This window comes from Peromyscus californicus, unplaced genomic scaffold (genome assembly GCF_007827085.1).
Source record: "Peromyscus californicus insignis strain IS unplaced genomic scaffold, ASM782708v3 Scaffold_11__1_contigs__length_118956290, whole genome shotgun sequence".
Taxonomy (NCBI): Eukaryota; Metazoa; Chordata; class Mammalia; order Rodentia; family Cricetidae; genus Peromyscus; species Peromyscus californicus.
This window is the reverse complement of record NW_026294402.1, coordinates 104,967,965-104,987,602: the sequence shown is the minus strand read 5'-3', so window position 1 is coordinate 104,987,602 and position 19,638 is coordinate 104,967,965. Positions and strand designations below refer to the sequence as shown.

General features: G+C 49.9%; 1 protein-coding gene across 1 annotated transcript in view; it reads right to left on the bottom strand.

The window, feature by feature from the left end:
• Window positions 1-19,638, bottom strand: part of Ccdc12 (coiled-coil domain containing 12) — a 58,432-nt gene that overhangs the window by 3,413 nt on the left and 35,381 nt on the right. Inside the window, exon 2 of the mRNA XM_052722136.1 lies at window positions 18,100-18,167. Coding sequence (XP_052578096.1) covers window positions 18,100-18,167 — 68 coding nt within the window. The remainder of the gene's footprint in view (window positions 1-18,099; window positions 18,168-19,638) is intronic.

The following is a 19,638-nucleotide window of genomic DNA, read 5'->3' as shown; positions in this document are numbered from 1 at the left end:
GGGAAGAAGAGACCTTAAGCCTCAGTCCCTCCCTCACGCATTCCCCAGAGCTGGCCCAGGGTGACTGGGAACATTTCCTAGTATCTAGAGGCTCACCTCCATTTGACAGTGATGGAGCTGAGGGTGACCACGCAGCTGAGCAAGGCTGTCAGAGCTGAGTCACTCCTAGAGGAGAAAGCCCTCCACACTAGCTCTCCTTCTGCCTTCATGTCCTGAGCCAGTGTAAGTCACACAGTTCATCACCTTTAGTGGAAAGGGTCTGTGTGTACTGGGTGTGGCTGAGTGACATGAAGGGGCGCGTGTGTGTGTGCGCGCGCGCACGTGCGTGCGTGCGTGTGTGTGTGTGTGTGTGTGTGCATGCGTCCGTGTGTATGACATACAAAGGCAGTATGATATGCAAAGATTCCAGGCCTGAGGCTGTAGTGAATGGGACAAAAATGCAGAAGACACTAGAGGCTGATCTGCTCCACACCTGATGGAAGTGATCTGAAAAGGCCATGGGAACAGGCACAACATGAGCAAGGCTAGGGAGCCATGGTCCACTTGCATGCTGGGGAGACCTACGAAGCTCATGCCCTGAAAGGCCTAATGTAGCTGGGAAAACCCAAACCTGGGGGTGTGGAGTCACAGGGGCCAGAATCACCCAGTAGGAGCCCCAAACCAGGCCTTTCATCTCTCTGCAGGCTGCCTCCCAGCTCAGCAGCTTATCAAAGCCCAATCACATACACAGAGTACTGACTGTCCCTGGGAAGAGAGGGCCCTGGCTACCTCACAGGGTAACGATGTGAGAGTTCCTAGGGGGCCGCTGGGCTTAATGACGGGAGTTGTAGACAGTAGACAGACTCCTAGGCCAGAGAGGCACAGAAGTAACACCTGTTTTCTCCACTCTATTTTGGGTCCTTGAACTCTGGTGTCTCAGAAAGTCCTAGATTTTCTGACAGTCTTCCAACTATGAGACCTCTGCCTAGGCTAGGTTTGCATGGCTTCCCCAGTCCCTGAGAGGACAAGCCGTTCCACAAGTGAGGTACATGATACCTGTGGCCACACACCTGACGAGTGGCAAGGCTGTGAACTTGAACTCCACCTGTGCCTGCTCCCAGCTCACATACCAACATATCACCTCCTCCCTCCAGCCAAGGCCCCTGGGGTTGGGCTAAACCTGGGGAGTGCCAGTACCCACGCGGCCCATCCCACACTTGTAGGGGTACCCTGTCTCTGTTCCCTATGCCTGCTCAGGCCTGCAGTAAGCAGCAGGTCACTGGGGCACGCAGTGACAGTGGAGTCTACTTGCTACCTTGGTTCTTGTTCACTACAGGGTGGGGAGAAAAGAGGAAGAGAAGCTGGGTGTGGGCAGAAAATGGCAGGGATTAGTGAGAGGAAACAGCCAAACCAACAAACAAATACCCCGAATCCCACACACAACTTCTGGTTAATCATGGAGCTCCAGAAGAGGGGAGTCTGCAGCAAGAAGCCCCATCTGCAGCCCCAGGTCTGCAGGAGGTCACTGGCATGATGGGAACCCAGCGAGGGGAGAGAAGAGCCATGGTAGTAAGAGAGCTGCAGCCCTGTGCCCACTTCCCAGCTCCACTCATGGGGTAAGCCCTGTGTGTGTGGACATGCCACTCGTCAGCAGCAAGGCCATCTAGGCCCTCACTGTGACAGGTCCCATCTGCAGCCTCAGTTTCCACGTCAATGAATATGAAGGCTGTGCTGTGTGCCTGGCTCTGTATCAAGGTAGGTTCAAGCCCTCACCTGTCTCACTCTGAGGGCAAAGGAAGTGTCTCCCCTTTATGACGCCTGAAGAGCTGTCCCTGGTCCACTGCTAAAGGGCAGGGTTCTCTGGGAAAGAAGCACTGGGTTGTGCCTGGGGCTTTTCTAAGCAGGTCCAAGATTTAATTCCCTTTCCACAAACAACTTAAAAAGCCTGGCCACAGACACAGTTTAAACATCCACTGACTGGCCTTGGAGGAGCGCCAAGGTGACAGGATTGCGGGGCTGTCAGCAGAGATAAGAACTGCAGTAACAAGGGCCTGTCATGGGCACCTCTTTCCCCTCCAACATCTGTCTCCTGCTAAGTGGGGTCCAAAACGACGAGCTTCCTGGAATCTCAGGTTGGCGAGAGAAAAATGAGGGGGCCAAAGAGGAGCAGGACCCTGGCAAAGCCCGGGGCTTTTCATTATGACCCCATCCTAAGAATGAGTGAACACACACACACAGCATGCCAGAGCTAGATGTAACCTGTACATCACCAGGACAGGTGGGTCACCCCTCAGTAGGGGTGCGATGTAACTGGAAACCCCACCAGTCTCCAAAGGGTGGATGAGGGAACCGCTAGGGCAGCTGTTGGTGAGAGGGGCAATAAGTTCTCTCCGGTGGAACAGAAATAATCCAGAACTTCAGATGGGCTCCAGAATTTCTGTGCATAACATCCCGGTTCATTGAAATGAACAAGGAGGAACAGAAATCAGCCATAAGAGGCCTACATACTGGAATTCTCAGAAATCAACTTTAAAGTTAGGTGTGGTGGTGTAAGCTAACACTGAGAAGCTGAAGTGGGTGGGAGGATTGAAAGTTTGAGGGTAGCCTGAGCTACACAGTAAGTGTCTCCCCAAAACAAACACAAAACAAAACAAAACAAGAAATAATTTCCCACTCTCTTTTCCCCATTTCCCTGGGTTTGGGTTGTTGGTCTTTTTGTTTTTGTTTTTTACATTTATTCATTTACACACACACACACACACACACACACACACACACACACACACACACAGAGAGAGAGAGAGAGAGAGAGAGAGAGAGAGAGAGAGAGAGAGAGAGAGAGAGAACGAAAACATGCACCACAGAAATCAGAGGACAACTTGAAGGAACCAGTTCTCTCCTTCCACGAGTCCCGGGGCTGAACTCCGGTGGTGACGGCAAGCGCCGTTACCCACTGAGCCTTCTTTCTGCTTTTTTTTTTTAACTTTCTTTTTATTTATTCTTTGTGTCTTTCATATCGGGCAGCTCGGTCCCACTCATTTTCCATCCCTATGTATCTGCCCTCTGTCCCCCTCCCAATAAAATTTAAGAGAAAAAAAGAAGGGGGAAAAATCTCATCATGGAAAACACAATGAGTGACACAATAAATTCCTTTGTCCACACATCTTTACGTGCAAGTGTTCATTGCAAAGAGTCATTGGTCTGGTTCGAGGCCTCTAGTTTCTGCTACACTACTGATGCTGGGCCCTCATTGGAACTCCTCTTGATTATCTGCTGTTGCCCTGTGTTGTGGAAACCTGCAGCTTGAGGTCTGCAGGACAGGTATCTTCACGTCTTTCTGCTTTTGTTTTGTTTTGTTTTGTTTTTCGAGACAGGGTTTCTCTGTGTAGCTTTGCGCCTTTCCTGGAACTCACTTGGTAGCCCAGGCTGGCCTCGAACTCACAGAGATCCGCCTGGCTCTGCCTCCCGAGTGCTGGGATTAAAGGCGTGCGCCACCACCGCCCGGCTTTTTTTTTTTTTTTTTTTTTAAGATTTATTTGTTACATACACAATGTTCTATCTGCATGTATGCCTGCACGCCAGAATCACCAGATCTCATTACAGATGGTTGAGAGCCACCATGTGGTTGCTGGGAATTGAACTCAGGGCCTCTGGAAGAGCAGCCAGTGCTCTTAACCTCTGAGCTATCTCTTCAGCCCCGTCTTTCTGCTTTTTAAAATGGGTCTCATTTATCCCATAGTGGCCCTGAACTCCTGATCTTCCTGCCTCTGCCTCCTAAGTGCTAGGATAACAGGCATGTACCACCACACCCAGTTTCAATCACAGGATACCCCAGGAGTATGATAAAACTTACATATTTATAAACAGAATACCAGAAATTAATTTTAAAGAGATAACGACTGAGTTTTGAAGATAGTTTTGCTATGTAGCACAGGCTGGCTTTCAACTGGAGATCTTCTTGCCTCAGCTTCTCAAGTGCTGGTGGGAATACAGGCATGCACCACCATGCCCAGCAATGACTGAATGTTTCAGACAGACTCATACAGGATTTAATCAAGTGGGCTGGAGAGTTGGCTCAGTAGTTAAGGGCACATTGCTCTGGTAGAAAACCCAAGTCCAGTTTCCAGTACCAATGTGGTAGCTCACACCATCAGAAACTCCAGTTCAAGGGGATCTGACACCCTCTTCTGACTTTCTTGGACACTGCATTCAGGTGGTGCATAGACATACATGAAACAATCATCAAACCATAGATTAAAGAAAACTATGAACTCAGGCTGGGGTTGAAACTCAGCTGGGTGAGTGCTTGACTAGCCTGCAGGAAGCCCTGGATTTGATCCCTATTATGATGAACCAGGCATAGTGCTGCATACTATAATCCTAGTGTTCAGGAGGTAGAGGCAGGAGGATCTCAAGTTCAAGGTGGGCCATGTAGTGAGTTTGAAGCCAGGCTGGGATATGTGAAATGCTGTCACAAACAAGAAAAAACATGAACTTCAAAGGAAAGTATATGTAGGCAAACCATCACCAAATTACTAAAAACCAGAAACAAAGAGAAAGCAATTAAAAGACATCCAATCCCCAGTGAAGAAACTGAAGCCGACAGCTGTCTCCACTGACAGCATGGAAAAAACTAAGGTGATCAAGTGTGGGCATGGAGGTGCAGGCCTGAATCTCAACATTCAGAAGGCTGAGGTGGGAAGACTGAATTCTAGCCAGCCTCAGCTATACAGTAAGACCCTTTTCTTAAACAAAACAAACAACCCCTTCAAAGTAAAGCAAAGCAAAACAAAGTAAAATATAAAGCAGGTGTGGTCCTGTTCATCCATAATCCCAGGACTCAGTCAGAGGAGGATGGATTGAGGGTTCAAGGCTAACCTGGACTACAAAGTGAGATCCTATCTCAAACAAACAAGTAAAAATACAACACAAAAGGCTAGACCAAAGGGTAGAAAGAGTAACACACGGTACTCGAGTGTCCTGAGGGCTACATGGTACAGGAAATAGAAAACTACTACGACTTTTAATAAACGACTTTTTAGGACATTTGTTAAGAATGCATACTGTCCTCCCTAGGAAAGACACAAAAGAAAGGGAATGGAACTATATTAACAAGGTAACAGAAAAAAGGAAATGAGAGGGATGCAAGGTAAAATGCCAGGCTCTCAGGAGCAAGCCCAGCTTGCCCCCTGGGCTTTCCCTTTACAGCTGAGCAGCCTTCCTTCTGAAAACTGGGTGTGGTGGGATGAAGTGCCAGCCAGGACTAGCAAGGCACCTTCTTAGTGGGCCAGGAAATGCTGAGCTGCCTGTACACACATGGGGAAGCCATTCTTCTGGGGATCATGGGAGTCAAATGCTGGTTCTGCCTCCCCTTCCTTTCACAGAATGAAGCAGCTGCTGGGGAAAGGGAGGTCTAGAGTCCTGGACTTTAACAGTGTGACCTGAGCTCAGATCTCAGGTTTTGATGCTTTTGAGACATGGACCACCATTAGTATCCTCATGGACGCCAAGGTCATCCATCTCTCCTGAGGTCTGGGATGTGAAGGGGGCCGAAGTCATCTGAGCTGACTACAGTAGAGTCCTCTAGAACAGATGTCTCACCTCCACAGTACTGCTCCAGAAGCTCTTTGGCCCTGAGAGCTCCACCTGTCAGGACAGAAACGAAGGAGACCCACAGCACAAAGGACAAAGCCTTGTATGCAGCTGGCAACAGGCCACCGAGCACACACAGGCATGGCCTGCCAAGGCCTTCAGTATCCCTCACAGCCAGCTAATGGAGAAGATGGAAAATGGTCTTTGTGTTGTCCACAGGGTAGCAGGGTCACCAGGACACTTTCCTAGTAGCTGAGGCCTCTCTCCTCCTTTCTACCTGTGTGCTGTTCCTGTCTGTCTGGTCTTCATCCATTGCTATCAGTTACTAGTGAGCTCTGGAAACGGGGCCAGCCAGGACCAGCCTTCTTTCTGGTCACCGAAGCCCTTCCACTGGGAACTTGGGTGTGAAGCTGACTAGGACTGGAGCTTGCACAGGGAAAGGAGAAGATGGGGTCCAGGTCCATGGGCCCTTCCTACTCCTGAGACGATGCCAGGGCAAGGGTTCACAGGAAGTGTGGGGTGATCCCCAAATCCCACTTCCAAGTAGCAGAAGGTAAAGGTGTGGGAGAGACAGGCCAGAGGAGAGCCAGCCTCTGTGGGGAGGTGACAGAACAAGCCAGAGCCCTGTCCTGTGAGAGCCCCTTGCTGGAGCTACCCCTCTTCTGGGGAGGAGACGTGTCGCACGAATCCTGGCCCTGTGCTGTCATGTCCCCTATGACTGGGGTGTGACCTGACTAGGGGTGTCGGGGAATGAAGAAAGGACAGACAGACACAGAAAAGCTGGGATGAGGCGAACTGTGCATGCACTCACTGCACAACCTGGAACCTGGCCGAGCTCCTTACAGGGCCGGTGGAGAGGACTTAGCTAGTGAGGCAGGAGGGCGCTGTAGCTGAGCAGTCGTGGGGTGTGAACACCCGGGGGAGGAAGCCGCAAGTGCTAGTTTGTGTACAGCTGTCTACATTCGTGGTCCCATTTGGGACCAGGGGAAAGCTTTGCCATCCCTCTCAGCCTCACCGGGAGAAGGCTTTGCCACGCCTGTGGGTCTGAGGCTCTGGTCCTTGCCAAGCCCATGTCAGCAATATGAACTTCACGGGCTCTTTACACATTCTCTTAAGGCTTCTTCAGATCCTCACACTGTGCCACCAGAAGAATGTCACGTGGCCAAAGTAACAATGAAGACACCCTATGGCCTTTTTAGAATGAATGTCAAGACACACCACACAAAGAGCAAAGTAGGGGGGGGTGTATTGGTCAATGGTGTGTAGAAATAAGCCAGCTGGGAAGGGTGTGTCTCCCAGGGAATGGTCTACCCATGGAAAGAGCTAAGATGCCAGCCCTAGAAGCAGACTCACAACTTAGAAGCCAGAAGTGGGGGAAGGTATTTCCTGGTGCCCCTTTAGTATCTTCAAATGCTGAAACACACAAATCTCTCACATCAGTAAATGTATAAAGTTGTACCCAGATAGCTGCAGTATTGAGGTAGGTCTTACATAACCACTGGAAATAATGTCTGCAAAGAAGGGTTGAGTGTGTGATGGGAAATGCACAGGAACACATGTTGGCAGTGTTTACATCTAAGTGAGATTTTTAAAAACTTTTCTTGGTTTTCTGTAATTTCCAAAATTTCTAAAGTAATCAGTAACCTGGTTACGATAATAACCAGCCAAGTAAGCGGACCAAGGGGCATCTGAGGTAAGGTGAGGCTGGCCCCAGGACAGGGGACTGTGGCAGGGAAGGCCCACAACATTACCAGAGCTCCTGGGGCCAAAGAGAATCAGAGAACAGGCCTAAAGTGTATGCAAAGGGACCAGTGAGCCCCAAAATGTCTAGGCCAGTGACCTTTGAGCCACGTGCACTGGACTTCCCACAAGGCCCCTCTACTTTGGCAGCCAGTGTCTGAGTTAAGCCTTGATATTTCCCTACAGGAGGCAGACACAAAGGCCACCCCAGTGTCTCCCCACTCTCTGGTCCAGGGCTTCTAGCTCTTTCCCTAAATCTAAACTTCACATGGTTCAGGCCCCACACTCTGCTCACTTAACAACCCCCACCCCCAGATCCTTACAGCTCCCTCCCATAATGTCCCTACCCCTACAAAGTGACACTAACCACCTCCCTTAAGTTCCTCTTTGCCCTGCATGCGTGCCCCTCCCTTCACAGTGGCAACCATGCTCTATGCTTGTGGCTTTAGAGTCTACCCAACAAGCTCCAGTACCCAGGTTGACAAGCTCCAGCACCCAGCCTATGCTGCCTCCAGTTGGAGAAAGGAATTCATGGGGTGCTTGGGGAAGAGCTTTACAGTAGTTCTTGGACGCCTGAGTTTCTTTTTTTTTTTTTTTTTTTTTTTTTTTTTTGGTTTTTCGAGGCAGGGTTTCTCTGTGTAGCTTTGCGCCTTTCCTGGAACTCGCTTTGGAGACCAGGCTGGCCTCGAACTCACAGAGATCCGCCTGGCTCTGCCTCCCGAGTGCTGGGATTAAAGGCGTGCGCCACCACCGCCCGGCTACGCCTGAGTTTCTTAATGACCAAGGAAGAAGACAACCGGAAGGAAGGAAGTTAAGAAGCCACTGTGTTCCGCAGATATAGGGCAGGAATGTGGCTGGGTCACAACCGCCTACTTCTAAGTAATGTCTACGAGTCTTTATGGCCAAGCCACAGGGCAATGTCCAAGCTGACACCCTATTGAGTCCATTTCTAAACAGGCAGCATTTGTATCCATTTCCCCTATCTCCTCCCCCAGGATCCAGAAGACCTGAATGGTGTTGTCGCAGGCTCAGTGATCACAGCAAGATCTTCCTCCAGGCCAGCTGCAGGGGCTCTGGGTGTGGGCTAGCCTGGAGCTGAGGGGAAATCACTCCTTAGGGGTGGTCTTTTTTTTTTTTTTTTTCTCACACTTTCCTATGTGCCACTGAAGCAGTTCAGAGAAAGTCAATGTCCTCTATGGACTGTAAACTCAAAAGTGAAAGGAATCTTTGAGATTATATGTCTGGTTCAATCTTACCACTGGCAAACAAGCAACCATGCTCTCTGCCTACCCTGGAGCCTGAGGATACTTCACAGTTACCCACTGCCATGAACCCTTGAAGAGGATGGCAAGACTGGGTCAGCCAATCCTCATGGCAAACTCACAAGGTCAAGGCTCACCTCAGTTGATCACCTTGGTCCCCTGGTCATCCAGTTCCCCTTAGAGCCCAGCAAGAAACAGGATATATTTCTGCTGACAGTAATAGACTCCAGGTAAGTTCAAAGCTAGGATAAGCCTGCAGGATTCCAGAGGTTGGCAATGCCCAGAGAAAACCAGCAATTCTGACCACAGAAAGCTTTCATTTAAAAAAAAAAAATTTTACGTGTGTGTGTGTGTGTGTGTGTGTGTGTGTGTGTGTGTGTGTGTGTGTGTGTGAATGTATGCCGTGTATGTGAGGATGTCTTCAGGAGCTAGAAGATGGTGCTTGGACACCCCAGAGCAGAAGTTACAGATGGTTGTGAGTCACTCGACCTAAGTGCTGGGGACAGAACCCCAGTCCCCTGGAAAAGCAACAAGTGATCTTAGCAGCTGGGCCATGTCTCCAGTCCCAAGCTCTCATTTTTAATGTCCGAAGTACAGAGCCACCAGAGCTCCAAGGTCACTCTCACACACATCTCTATATAAATAACTAACAAAGCAGCAGCCAGACCCTCCTGAACCCTACTGAACAGGCAGAGGTAATGATCTTAGATAGTGCTCTAGAGACTGACTGGATGGTTTCTCTCAAGACTTGGGAAAGTTCAGATCCTTGAGCCAGCGATCCCACTCCAGGAGATTACTGTTCAGACAGTAACATACAGTGGCAAATGGAGCCAAATATCCTCCACACAGATGTGTCTGGAAGCAGCAGAAGTAACAGCTGGGAGGCAGACTGCCACCCTAAGCCCCAACCCTGGGCTAAAAGCACCCTTCTGGAGAAGGGGACCAGTTCAGGATGGCGTGATCACAGTGCCCACTTGTAAAGGATCCCCCCAAAATCAGAATAGGTGACACACAAGATGAGACCGGAACATGGACACTGCAAACAGGAAACAAAGGGCTGTTTTCTGTCACTTAATGTCTTCCTTCAGAACATTAAGTGGCTTCTTCACAGCCACTGAAACCTCACAAGAGACAAGTCAGTGGTGGTGCCACTCCCAGGCAGAGGAGAAAGTCTTATAGCTGTCTTCCAGATTTGTGTGTGTGCGGGGGTGTCTTCCCAAGTTAGAGGCTTTGAAATCTCCCACCCTGCCTTAGCCTCCTGAGTGCAAAGATTACAGGTGCATCCACCGTACCCAGGGATAGGTTATCAGCCAGCAGCTGTTCCAGGCCAGTCACTGGTTCAGGCGGACTCTGCCCAGTGAGCACAGAGAACCCCATCCTCATTCTTTCACTGACCAGTTGAATTCTCTACCCATCCCACTGAGAACCCACAGCTAACGGGTATTTAACGAGTTAGAAAGAGGACACAAGAGATGGGTCAGTGGTTAAGAACACTTGCTGCTTGTGCAGAGGACCCAGGGTGGGTTCCCAGCACCCACAGGGCGGCTCACAACTGTTGCAACTCCAGTTCTAGGTTAATCTGATGCCCTCCTCTGGCTTATTGGCACTACATGCATGTGGTGCTTATATATACATACAAGTAGGCCAAATCCTCATACACATAAAGTAAAAACAAATCTTTAAAAAAAAGAAAAGAAAAACAGGTTGAACATAGATGTTCAGTGAGTCTGCTTACCTAATAAGATAGTGCAAGCTCAGTCCCCAGACACGCACATGTATACATTCACAGTCCCTCTCTCTGAAATAGCAGATATGTCAAAATCAAGGGCTAACAAATAAATCAGTACTTAGAAGTATTAAGGAGTCATAGGAAATTTATTTCTATCTATCAATAGTCAAAACATGCTACATAAAAACATTTATAAAACAACAGGATTTGCACAAATGTGTCAATCTGTCCTTTCCTTCTCTTTGTTTCCAGTGCTGGGCTCAAACCCATGGCTTGGCTATGTAAATGCTCACTAAGCCACATCCTCAGCCCTTTTCTATTGAGAGACTTGCTAAGTTGCCCATTAATCTGTATTTTCTAAATCTTCTACAACTGAAAAAAAACCTGCATGTATACTTGAACAGCAATTTCAATTTAAATCCAGACATGGTGGCACACACCTGTAAGCTCACACAGAGGACTCTCTGGAGTCTGAGATCACTGTAATCACACAGCAAGGACTAATCAGGGCTATGAAGTAAGAGTGTCTCAAAAACCCAAAACAAAACTAATGTGTGTGTGTGTGCGTTGTACACGTACTTAAATTTAAGAGGAGAAATAAGGCTGGATGAGGTAGTACATGCCTCTATTATCAGTACTCAGGAGGCAGAGGAAGGTGGATCTCTGAGTTTGAGACCAGCCTGGTCTACAGAGCAAGTTCCAGGGTTACACAGAGAAACCCTGTCTTGGGGGCGGGGGGCAAGACAAAAAAAAAAAAAAAGAGGAGAAAAAAGGTTTACAACAGCTGAGCTGCACCCCAAGGGTTCACAGATGAGAGCTGGCACAATGGCTACTTGAAGCCCAGACGGTCAGAGCTATGGTGGACATGCTGTCCCCCCATAACAGCCATTACTAACTTAATCAGAGCAGTTGTGATTACCCCCAAAGAGGCCACCTTAAGATGGCACCTGTTAGGCCGGGCGGTGGTGGCGCACGCCTTTAATCCCAGCACTTGGGAGGCAGAGCCAGGCGGATCTCTGTGAGTTCGAGGCCAGCCTGGGCTACCAAGTGAGTCCCAGGAAAGGCGCAAAGCTACACAGAGAAACCCTGTCTCGAAAAACCAAAAAAAAAAAAAAAAAAAAAAAAATGGCACCTGTTGACGGCACCTCATAAAATGAGGGGTGAGGAGGGTCAATATTCTCTCATCTGAGATTCCAGGCAGCACACGGTCCTGAGAGTGCTATAGTACACAGAAGGTGGATGGGAAACTTCATCTGTGCTGCTACGGGAAGCCACCATGCTGGGGTGGGCCTAGTCAGTGACGCAATTGTTTGGGGTCACCCAGGCTCCTGTAAGCAATCTTACCCACATTCTTCTATAAGTAAGTCAAACAAACTGGCTGGTTCACCAAGCTGGACTTAGATGGAATAGTTACTCTGTTGCCTCTGGTGACCTATCTGGTTTGATCAGGACTCCCCAGAGAGAATTCAGGCAACAGGAATACATGGAAAAGCCTGCAAAGTCCAGTGCTCCTCACCCTGGGGCCCAACCATAACTCCACAGAACACTGAGGGAGAAAGTGGTGTTCAACCCAGCAGGCTGCATGGCCTGCAAATGGCTGGTTGATTCTTCATAGGGCCGCTGCATCCTTCAGCCCACCCTGACCTGAGCCAAGAGGACGTGGGACAGAGGCCAGGATTCCTGCCTGTGTGGAGCAGCACTGAGGGTCAAGAGGGTGGGGCAGGAGCATGTCCAGCATGGGGACTAGGCAGAGGGCAGGGACAGCTTCATTTTCTCACTGGTGACACAGAAGGCTGCATGAGCTCACTGGTCCCACCCTACGCATCAGATAGGATGCAGGGAGGGGCCCAGAGTCAGCCCTGCTGCCTTTCAGCGGGGAGATTTTAGCCAAGTGACTTCACCTGCCTGACTGCGGTTACCCCACCTATCCACCACACCCAGCCCAGAGAGGCCAGAAGATTTCAGAAAGGGACTCTCAAAGCACCCACCATCATGACACGTAAGATACTTTTTTCTCTCTCTCAAACAGAAAGGGAAGGCCCCAGTGAAGCTCCCACACTCTTCCACACAGTAGAGACATGCCCACTGCAGGTCACAAGGTGAGTCAGCTTCACCACTGGTCTTGAACCAGGCTTTCTTAATTTGTTCTTCCCAATTCCCAGCCCGCTCCTGAGAATGAAGAGGCAGGAAACGGGATGCTGCTTGTTATGTTTCCAGACTGTAGCTATGGGGAGAGAAGGGAGCCTGAGCCATTCCATTGCCCGGTCACAGGGACACCTGCAGCCCGAAGGTGGGAGTAGCCCTTGTGGTCACCAAGACACACCTTGCAGGGACCCTGGGACCAATCTGCAGAAGCATTTGCCAGACTAAAGGCACCTGGCCTGAGGCTGGGTCTCAGCAGGGTAGGACCACTGTCTTCAAGAGAGTCAAACACATGGAGCCGGAACAGCTTTTCCATCCCCAGAGAAGGCCGACCATCGGCCTAGTGTCCTCCATAACATGGGACACTCACTCCAAGGGGAAAACCACTGCGGTCTGTTGGATCTAGGGACCCGGATCCAGGGGTGGGGAATACAGTTCAATGGTAGAGTGAGCGGAGTCATGGACTTGAGCCCTAGCACCACACCCAACAAAGACCAAGCTCCAAAGCTATAGGGATGCTGTTTGGGACTCACTTGTTTAGGCATTTAGCACGGTACACTCCTGTGTCAGATACAGTATGCTGTATATCCCCTTCACCCTACTTTATAGAGCAGTGGTTCTCAACCTCCCTAATGCTGGGACCCTTTAATACATTTCCTCATGTGTGCTGACCCCAACCATAACATTATTTTCATTGCTACTTCATGACTATAATTTTGCTACTCCTATGAACTGCAATGAAATATTGGATATGCGACCCTGTGAACGGGTCTTTGACCCATAGGAATCTTCATGACCCACAGGTTAAGAACCACTGCAATAGACCCTCTACAAGGTGGAGCCTCCAGGCACCTAGCAGGGAGGGCTTGCCGTCAGGAAGCAAAGGTAGCTGACAAGAGCACCCCTTTTTTCAGGAAAACCTCTGTAGTAAGTAGGAGTCCAGGGGAGGACTGCCTCCAGGATGAAGCCCTGATGTCCCATCAGGATTAGCCACAAGGAAGCTAGCTGGGACAGGAGAGAAAGCACAGTGACCTCTGGGCTTCAGGGTGTCCCCCCTCCTCCACCAACCTGTCTGAGCCCGATGACCTTGGGGCTTACTCCTTCCTGCTAGGGGTTTGTTTGTAGGGGGATGGGACAAGATTTATCCTAGAAAGAAGAAATAAAAAGAATTTCTGATCCACAGATTCAAGCAAATTCTAATAAAAATGCTAGCAAGTTTTTTTTTTTTTGTTTTTGTTTTTTCTTTACTAGACATTAACAAGCTGGTTGTTAAAAAGGTCAGGGGTAGAAAAGAGTTTGGAGATAGTCTCATACTATAGCTCAGGATGGTCTCAAACTCAACAATCCTCCTGCCTCAGCCTTGCAAGTGCTGGGATGCCAGGTGTGAGCCACCAACATCCAGCTTGACTGTTAAGTTTATAAGGAAAGAAAGGACTAGAACAGCCAAAGCAATTCTGGAAAAAGTGTTGTGGGGCAACTGGGCAGCAACCTGAGCTAGGAATCCACCCTGGGGAAGCCATGAGAACCAGCTGGCTGGGGAAGTGAAGACAGGGGCCCTAGGGGGCCTGCCCCAGTTCTCCTCAGCTACATACCCCTGGCCTTGCAATGTTTCTGGTTGGACAGCTGAACCTGTGAAACGAGGCCACGCGGCTTAGTTCCTGGACTACCTAATCTACCAGGTGAGTGAGGCTCGTACTGGCTTCTACTCCTTCCCCTCTTGGTCACACGAGCTCATTTCTCCTCCCACGCGCCCCCGCTGTTTCCCCCGCTACTGTCCTAGCTGTAATGTTAGCACATGTGTTCTCGAAGAGTCACTTAGGCGGGTCTGTAGGTAACCCTGTTGGGAGGGAGGGCCTCCAAGTGTCTTCCTGCTCCTCAGAGCCCCACACTGGCTGAACAAGCAGCTACACTGTTAGTTCCCCATCAGGCAAAGCAAGTTTTCCTTCGTTCCCGATTGTTTGCTGAAGACACCAAAGCTCAATGAGGCAATGTGACTCATCCTTGGGTCACTAATAATCTACAGGCCCTGGATGTGACTTTCAAACTCCAAGTCCAGTCTATCTGCTTGGGTCCTACTCTTTCAGGGCCTATTGCTGAAACTTTTTTTTTTAAGTGTATGACGATCTAGTTATACAAATCAATTAAAATGGCGTCTGTGCAGTGTCAAGGCAACCAGACCTCTGCAGGCAGTGCCAAGTGACCCAGGGGTACTGGGGCAGGTGGATCTCACTGTCTGCCAGCACACAGGTGTGCACTGACAGCAGGTCCCTGGGTCATCCAGTGGTTAGAGTTCAGAGCTGGGTGGCAGGATGTGATGGAATGGCTGAGGAGGAGCCCCAGGTTAGGGCAACAGAGAAGTGAAGAAGGGAGGGAGAAAGAGAAGACTGCCTTTTCCTCACCATGAGAGTCTGGGTCAGGAGGCGCCAGGCACAGATTCTGTAAGTCCCTCAGTATCATTCCCAGGGTGGACCCCCATGAACACTGTGTGAAATTGGGGTTAGGGCACATGAGTAGAGGCCCTAGGAATTGAAGAGCTACCCATGTCTTCCTAGCCAGGGGTCATATCACCCGCCCTTTCACACTGCAGGTTCAGGACTCTGGGCCCAACTACCCAAATTCTGCCCTCTGATATCCATGCCTAACTCAAGGCACACTTTCCACAAAGCTTTGTCCTGTTCCTCAGCTAAAGACAGCCTAAGCAGGCACTGTTTCCGCAGGACACTCAGGGCTGCTGTCCCGGTCCTTGCCCTCTAGAAGCAGCCTGTTCTCATCTCCAAGAGGCCCAAGAAGTCAACGTGCTCACTGGTGACCAGCCTCAGAGGCCAGCCCTCCAGTGAAGCTGAGGGTCACGTTTTCTTCCCAAGGGGACTGTGGCTATCTGGGCCTGCTGGAATCCACAGGCATCTGGAGGAGTCCTTTCTGCCTCGAGTACCTGCCCTTTGGTGCATCCTGTCCTTCCTGGAGAGCTCAGGCCCTGAACACTGTAGCCTAGGGTCCAGTCCAAGGGTCTGGCCTCTGTTAATCTGGCTAAGACTCAAGGCTTGCCTTCCCGGGTCAAGCCCTGTGCTCTAAAGCCTGAGTCAAAAGAGGCTGCTTTTCTCTGGGAACCGCAGAACAAGTGCAGTTCCGTGCTCACTGCTCCCCATTCCCAAGCCAGACAAGCTGCGTGATACTCATGGCTTCCACGGAGGAGAGAAAAGCAGAACGGAATCACAGGCATCCAGTGCTTTATCACACACAACCTCTTCAACCCTAGCGAGTGAGCAGGGCCTTGGCGTGACCTCATAGAGTGGACCTTTACTGACAGGAGCCGGGAGCCTGGAACTACGGTTCCCTCTCTTCTTTCTCAGTTAGGAAGCGGGTCATAACTTACGTGCTCACCCTTCTTCAGTCAAGAAAAGCCACATTTTGCTGTGCTGTGAGACAGGTTTGCTCCTCCATTGGGTCTTTGTTTACAAATAAAACCACACATTTCAGACAGTAAGGCCACCTTGGATCCAGTTTTCTCGCCTCTCACCAGTGTTAATCCGCAGCCATCTCTCCCTAGTGTTCACACTGTTTTCCCAGGGTACCTAGCAGCTTACCACACTTCCTCTTGTAAGCAGCCTGTGTCCCTTTAGAGAATGCCACCACCTTCCACTGCCTCCCAGGTGTCTACAGTGGCAGCCCCCACAGCACACACAGATACACTGTGAAGTTAGTAGACTGGCTAACACACGGGATCATTTCTAAATTTGATTCTCAGTCCTGAACTTGCCCGGTCTTTGCTGCAGCGCCAGTTCTAGCTGAGTCTCTTGCTAACTGACCCGCCACCACTCAGCAGTGACCCTTCTTTCTCAGCAAGGGGGTCGATGAAAACAGACCATCTAGTGTACCAGAGACAGCCCAGAAAAGAGACTCAAGGCTCCAGCTAGCAACTGAGAACCCACGACTAAGAACGAAGGAGACCATGTAGGTACCTACCCCCAAATCATACAAGTCTGGGAACACTTGGCAAAGAGACCCCGAGGTGCTAGGGGCTCCCAAAATCACATAGTTCAGTACGGAGCCGACTCTACCACCACAAGGCCTCTCCCAATAGAGAGCTGTTGCCATGGCAAGGACCTTGAAGGACTGCCAACAGGACAAAATAAAAGGGCTTCCTGACTGATGCTAGAGAAGAAGCGAGACAGAGATGAGAGCCTGTTCTTTGAGACATTCCTTCACCCTAACAAGGCTGAGAAAGGAAGGCCTTCTCCAGTATGACAGCCCAGCTTCTTCTGGGGAGCTCTGCCTCCCCACAGGGCCGTCCTACCTTCTACATCAATGCCTACCCTCCAAGCAGCAGTACCTGTGCATGAAGGAAACTACCCAGGGCAGAGGAAATCAAAGACATCTGTTTATAAAGACGCCAAGTCTAACCGCAGCCACATCCCAGCCGAGCACTGGGCAGGACAGGGTCAGCATGACTTCTGGGACGTTACACTGTCTGTCCATAAGACTAGCCGCACAGCAGCTCTTCGCTGCTCTACACGTGGGTTCCTGCAGAATTCCCAGCATCTTTTCGAAACAAAGCAACATGGAGAACTCTGTGGAGGGCACTTCCAAGTTATGAGGGAAGACCTCATGCCTGCCACCATGAGAAGGCTGGCCAAGGCCCTCACATCAACTTAAACCACCTCAACCAGACAACATTATTTCACCAAGTAAAATAAATGCTCCAACTCTAAGGGAGTGTAAGCAGAGAGAAGGAAGAAGTGGCCTCCAGGCCCCACGTGTAAACTGGGTGTCCAAGAGTGATTCCAGCCTGGGAATGGGGGTGCACACCTGTAATCCTGCACCTGGAAGTGGAAGCAGACTGGATTAGGAGTTCAAGACCTGCTCCAGCTACATAGTTGAGGCCAGCCTGGAATACAGGAGTCCCTGTGTCAAGAAAGAAACAAACAGGATGAATCCAGGCTGAGAAGTAGGTGTGAGTAGATGATCAGACCACGTGGCTCAGACAGAGCTTTACACACAGGTAAAGAAGTAGAACACATGAAAGGTACATAACAAGACTAGAAGATGTAATATACGGTTAGAATGTAACACAAACTAAGAGCTAACCAGCATTTCTTTCTTTTTTTTTTCTTGGTTTTTCGAGACAGGGTTTCTCTGTGTAGCTTTGCGCCTTTCCTGGAACTCACTTGGTAGCCCAGGCTGGCCTCGAACTCACAGAGATCCGCCTGGCTCTGCCTCCCGAGTGCTGGGATTAAAGGCGTGCGCCACCACCGCCCGGCCATAACCAGCATTTCTTAACCTGGGGGTCGAACGACCCTTTCATAGGAGTCACCTAAGACCATCGGCAAACACAGGTATTTACGTTATGATTCATAACAGTAGCAAAATTACAGTTGTAAAGTAGCAACAAAAATAACGTTGTGGTTGGGGTCACCACAACATGAGGAACTGTATTAAAGGGTCACAGCATTAGGAAGGTTGAGAACTGCTGAACTAGACAGTAAGCGAGGAAATCTTATAGAGGGACATAAAAATCTTAACTAGTGATAGGGTTGATCTTTTCAGATCTGAACAAGGCAACCACATGAGCAATGGCCAGCCCTGAACGCAGCCTGGGAAAATGCGGGCGGGGAGCACAGGGCAGTGTGGCATGGCCAGAACCCATACAAGCCCTACCTGTGCTTCCCATCTTCTTCTTCCTCTTCTCTGAGCTGCTTGGTCTGTGGCTCCCCATCTTCCCTGTCCTGTAAGGAAAGAGAGAAAACCACTGCTCAGGTGAACACTCCTACTGTGGTTCAGGTCACCTGGGAGCTGGTGAGGAGAGGACAATCAGGGCCAGGTAACTGAGGAGGAGATACAGGAGCCTCGCTCTTCTCTGCTCCCTCCCCAGGCAGAACTTAAAACTCCACAACCCTCCCAGCACTCGGAAGGCAGAAGCAGGCAGAACTCTGTGAGATCAAGGCCAGACTAGTCTACATAGTGAGTCCCAAGACAACCAGGACTACAGAGAGACCTTGCCTCAGAATAAAACGAAATTAAAAAACAGCAATAAAAAAGCCCTCCATGATCCCAGCCCAGTCCCAGGCACAAGGTTGTCCTTGACGACAAGCAGGAAGAGCTGGAAGGTCTTAGATGGCAAGGATGGAGCTGGTCAGGGTTGGATGGTCACCAGCCACCTTCATGGAGATGGATGGAGCCATGTGTTGGGCTGGAGGGAGATGGGGGAAGATGGTCACCAACAACTAGGACAGGGTAAGAACTCAGGCTCTTGGTATTCTTTCCAGCCCATAGACCTCTTCAGAAAGACCCATTTAGATCCTTGCAGAAGTAACCTAACTTGGACCAGGCTTGGACAAGACTCACTGCCTGGGTCTGTGATGTACTAAATAAGATGGAGGCGCCGGGCGGTGGTGGCGCACGCCTTTAATCCCAGCACTCGGGAGGCAGAGCCAGGCGGATCTCTGTGAGTTCGAGGCCAGCCTGGGCTACCAAGTGAGTTCCAGGAAAGGCGCAAAGCTACACAGAGAAACCCTGTCTCGAAAAACCAAAAAAAAAAAAAAAAAAAAAAAAAAAAAAGAAGATGGAGGCAAAGAGAACTCATTTAACAGGTCTATGGGAAATTCCTCTTCTAAATTTGGTTCTTAAAAAATTTCTTACATTGTGTGTGTGTGTGTGTGTGTGTGTGTGTGTGTGTGTGTGTGTGTGTGTGATGCACATATATGCCACAGAGCACATGGAGGTCAGAGGACAACTTCCAGGAGTCTGAAGAGGTTAGGATAATTTTCAGGAATTGGTTTTCTCCCTCTACCATGTAGGCTCCAGGGACTGAACTCATGTTGCCAGGCTTGGTGGCAAGCACCTTGACCCACTGAACCATCTTACCAGCCCTTAAATCTGCCAGGCCCCTGTTTATGAAAGACGTTTATCTCCGGGTACCCGGAGAACCACAATTTAAGGGCACCACCAGGGCCACTCCTGCCTGCTGCAGAAGGAAGTACCCCAGATTCCCACCTCCCAGCATCACTGTGGTTGGACTAGCTGCCCTGTGGACAAACTGACCATAGGCGCATGTACACACGGACAGAATCAAATGTATGGAGCCATGCCACAGGTCCAGGGCTTGACCCAAGGCCCAGGATGAAGCCCGGAATGCCAAGGCTAGCCCTCGAGAAGATGTCAAACTCACTTTGTTACTGGCAATGAACTCTGCTGGAG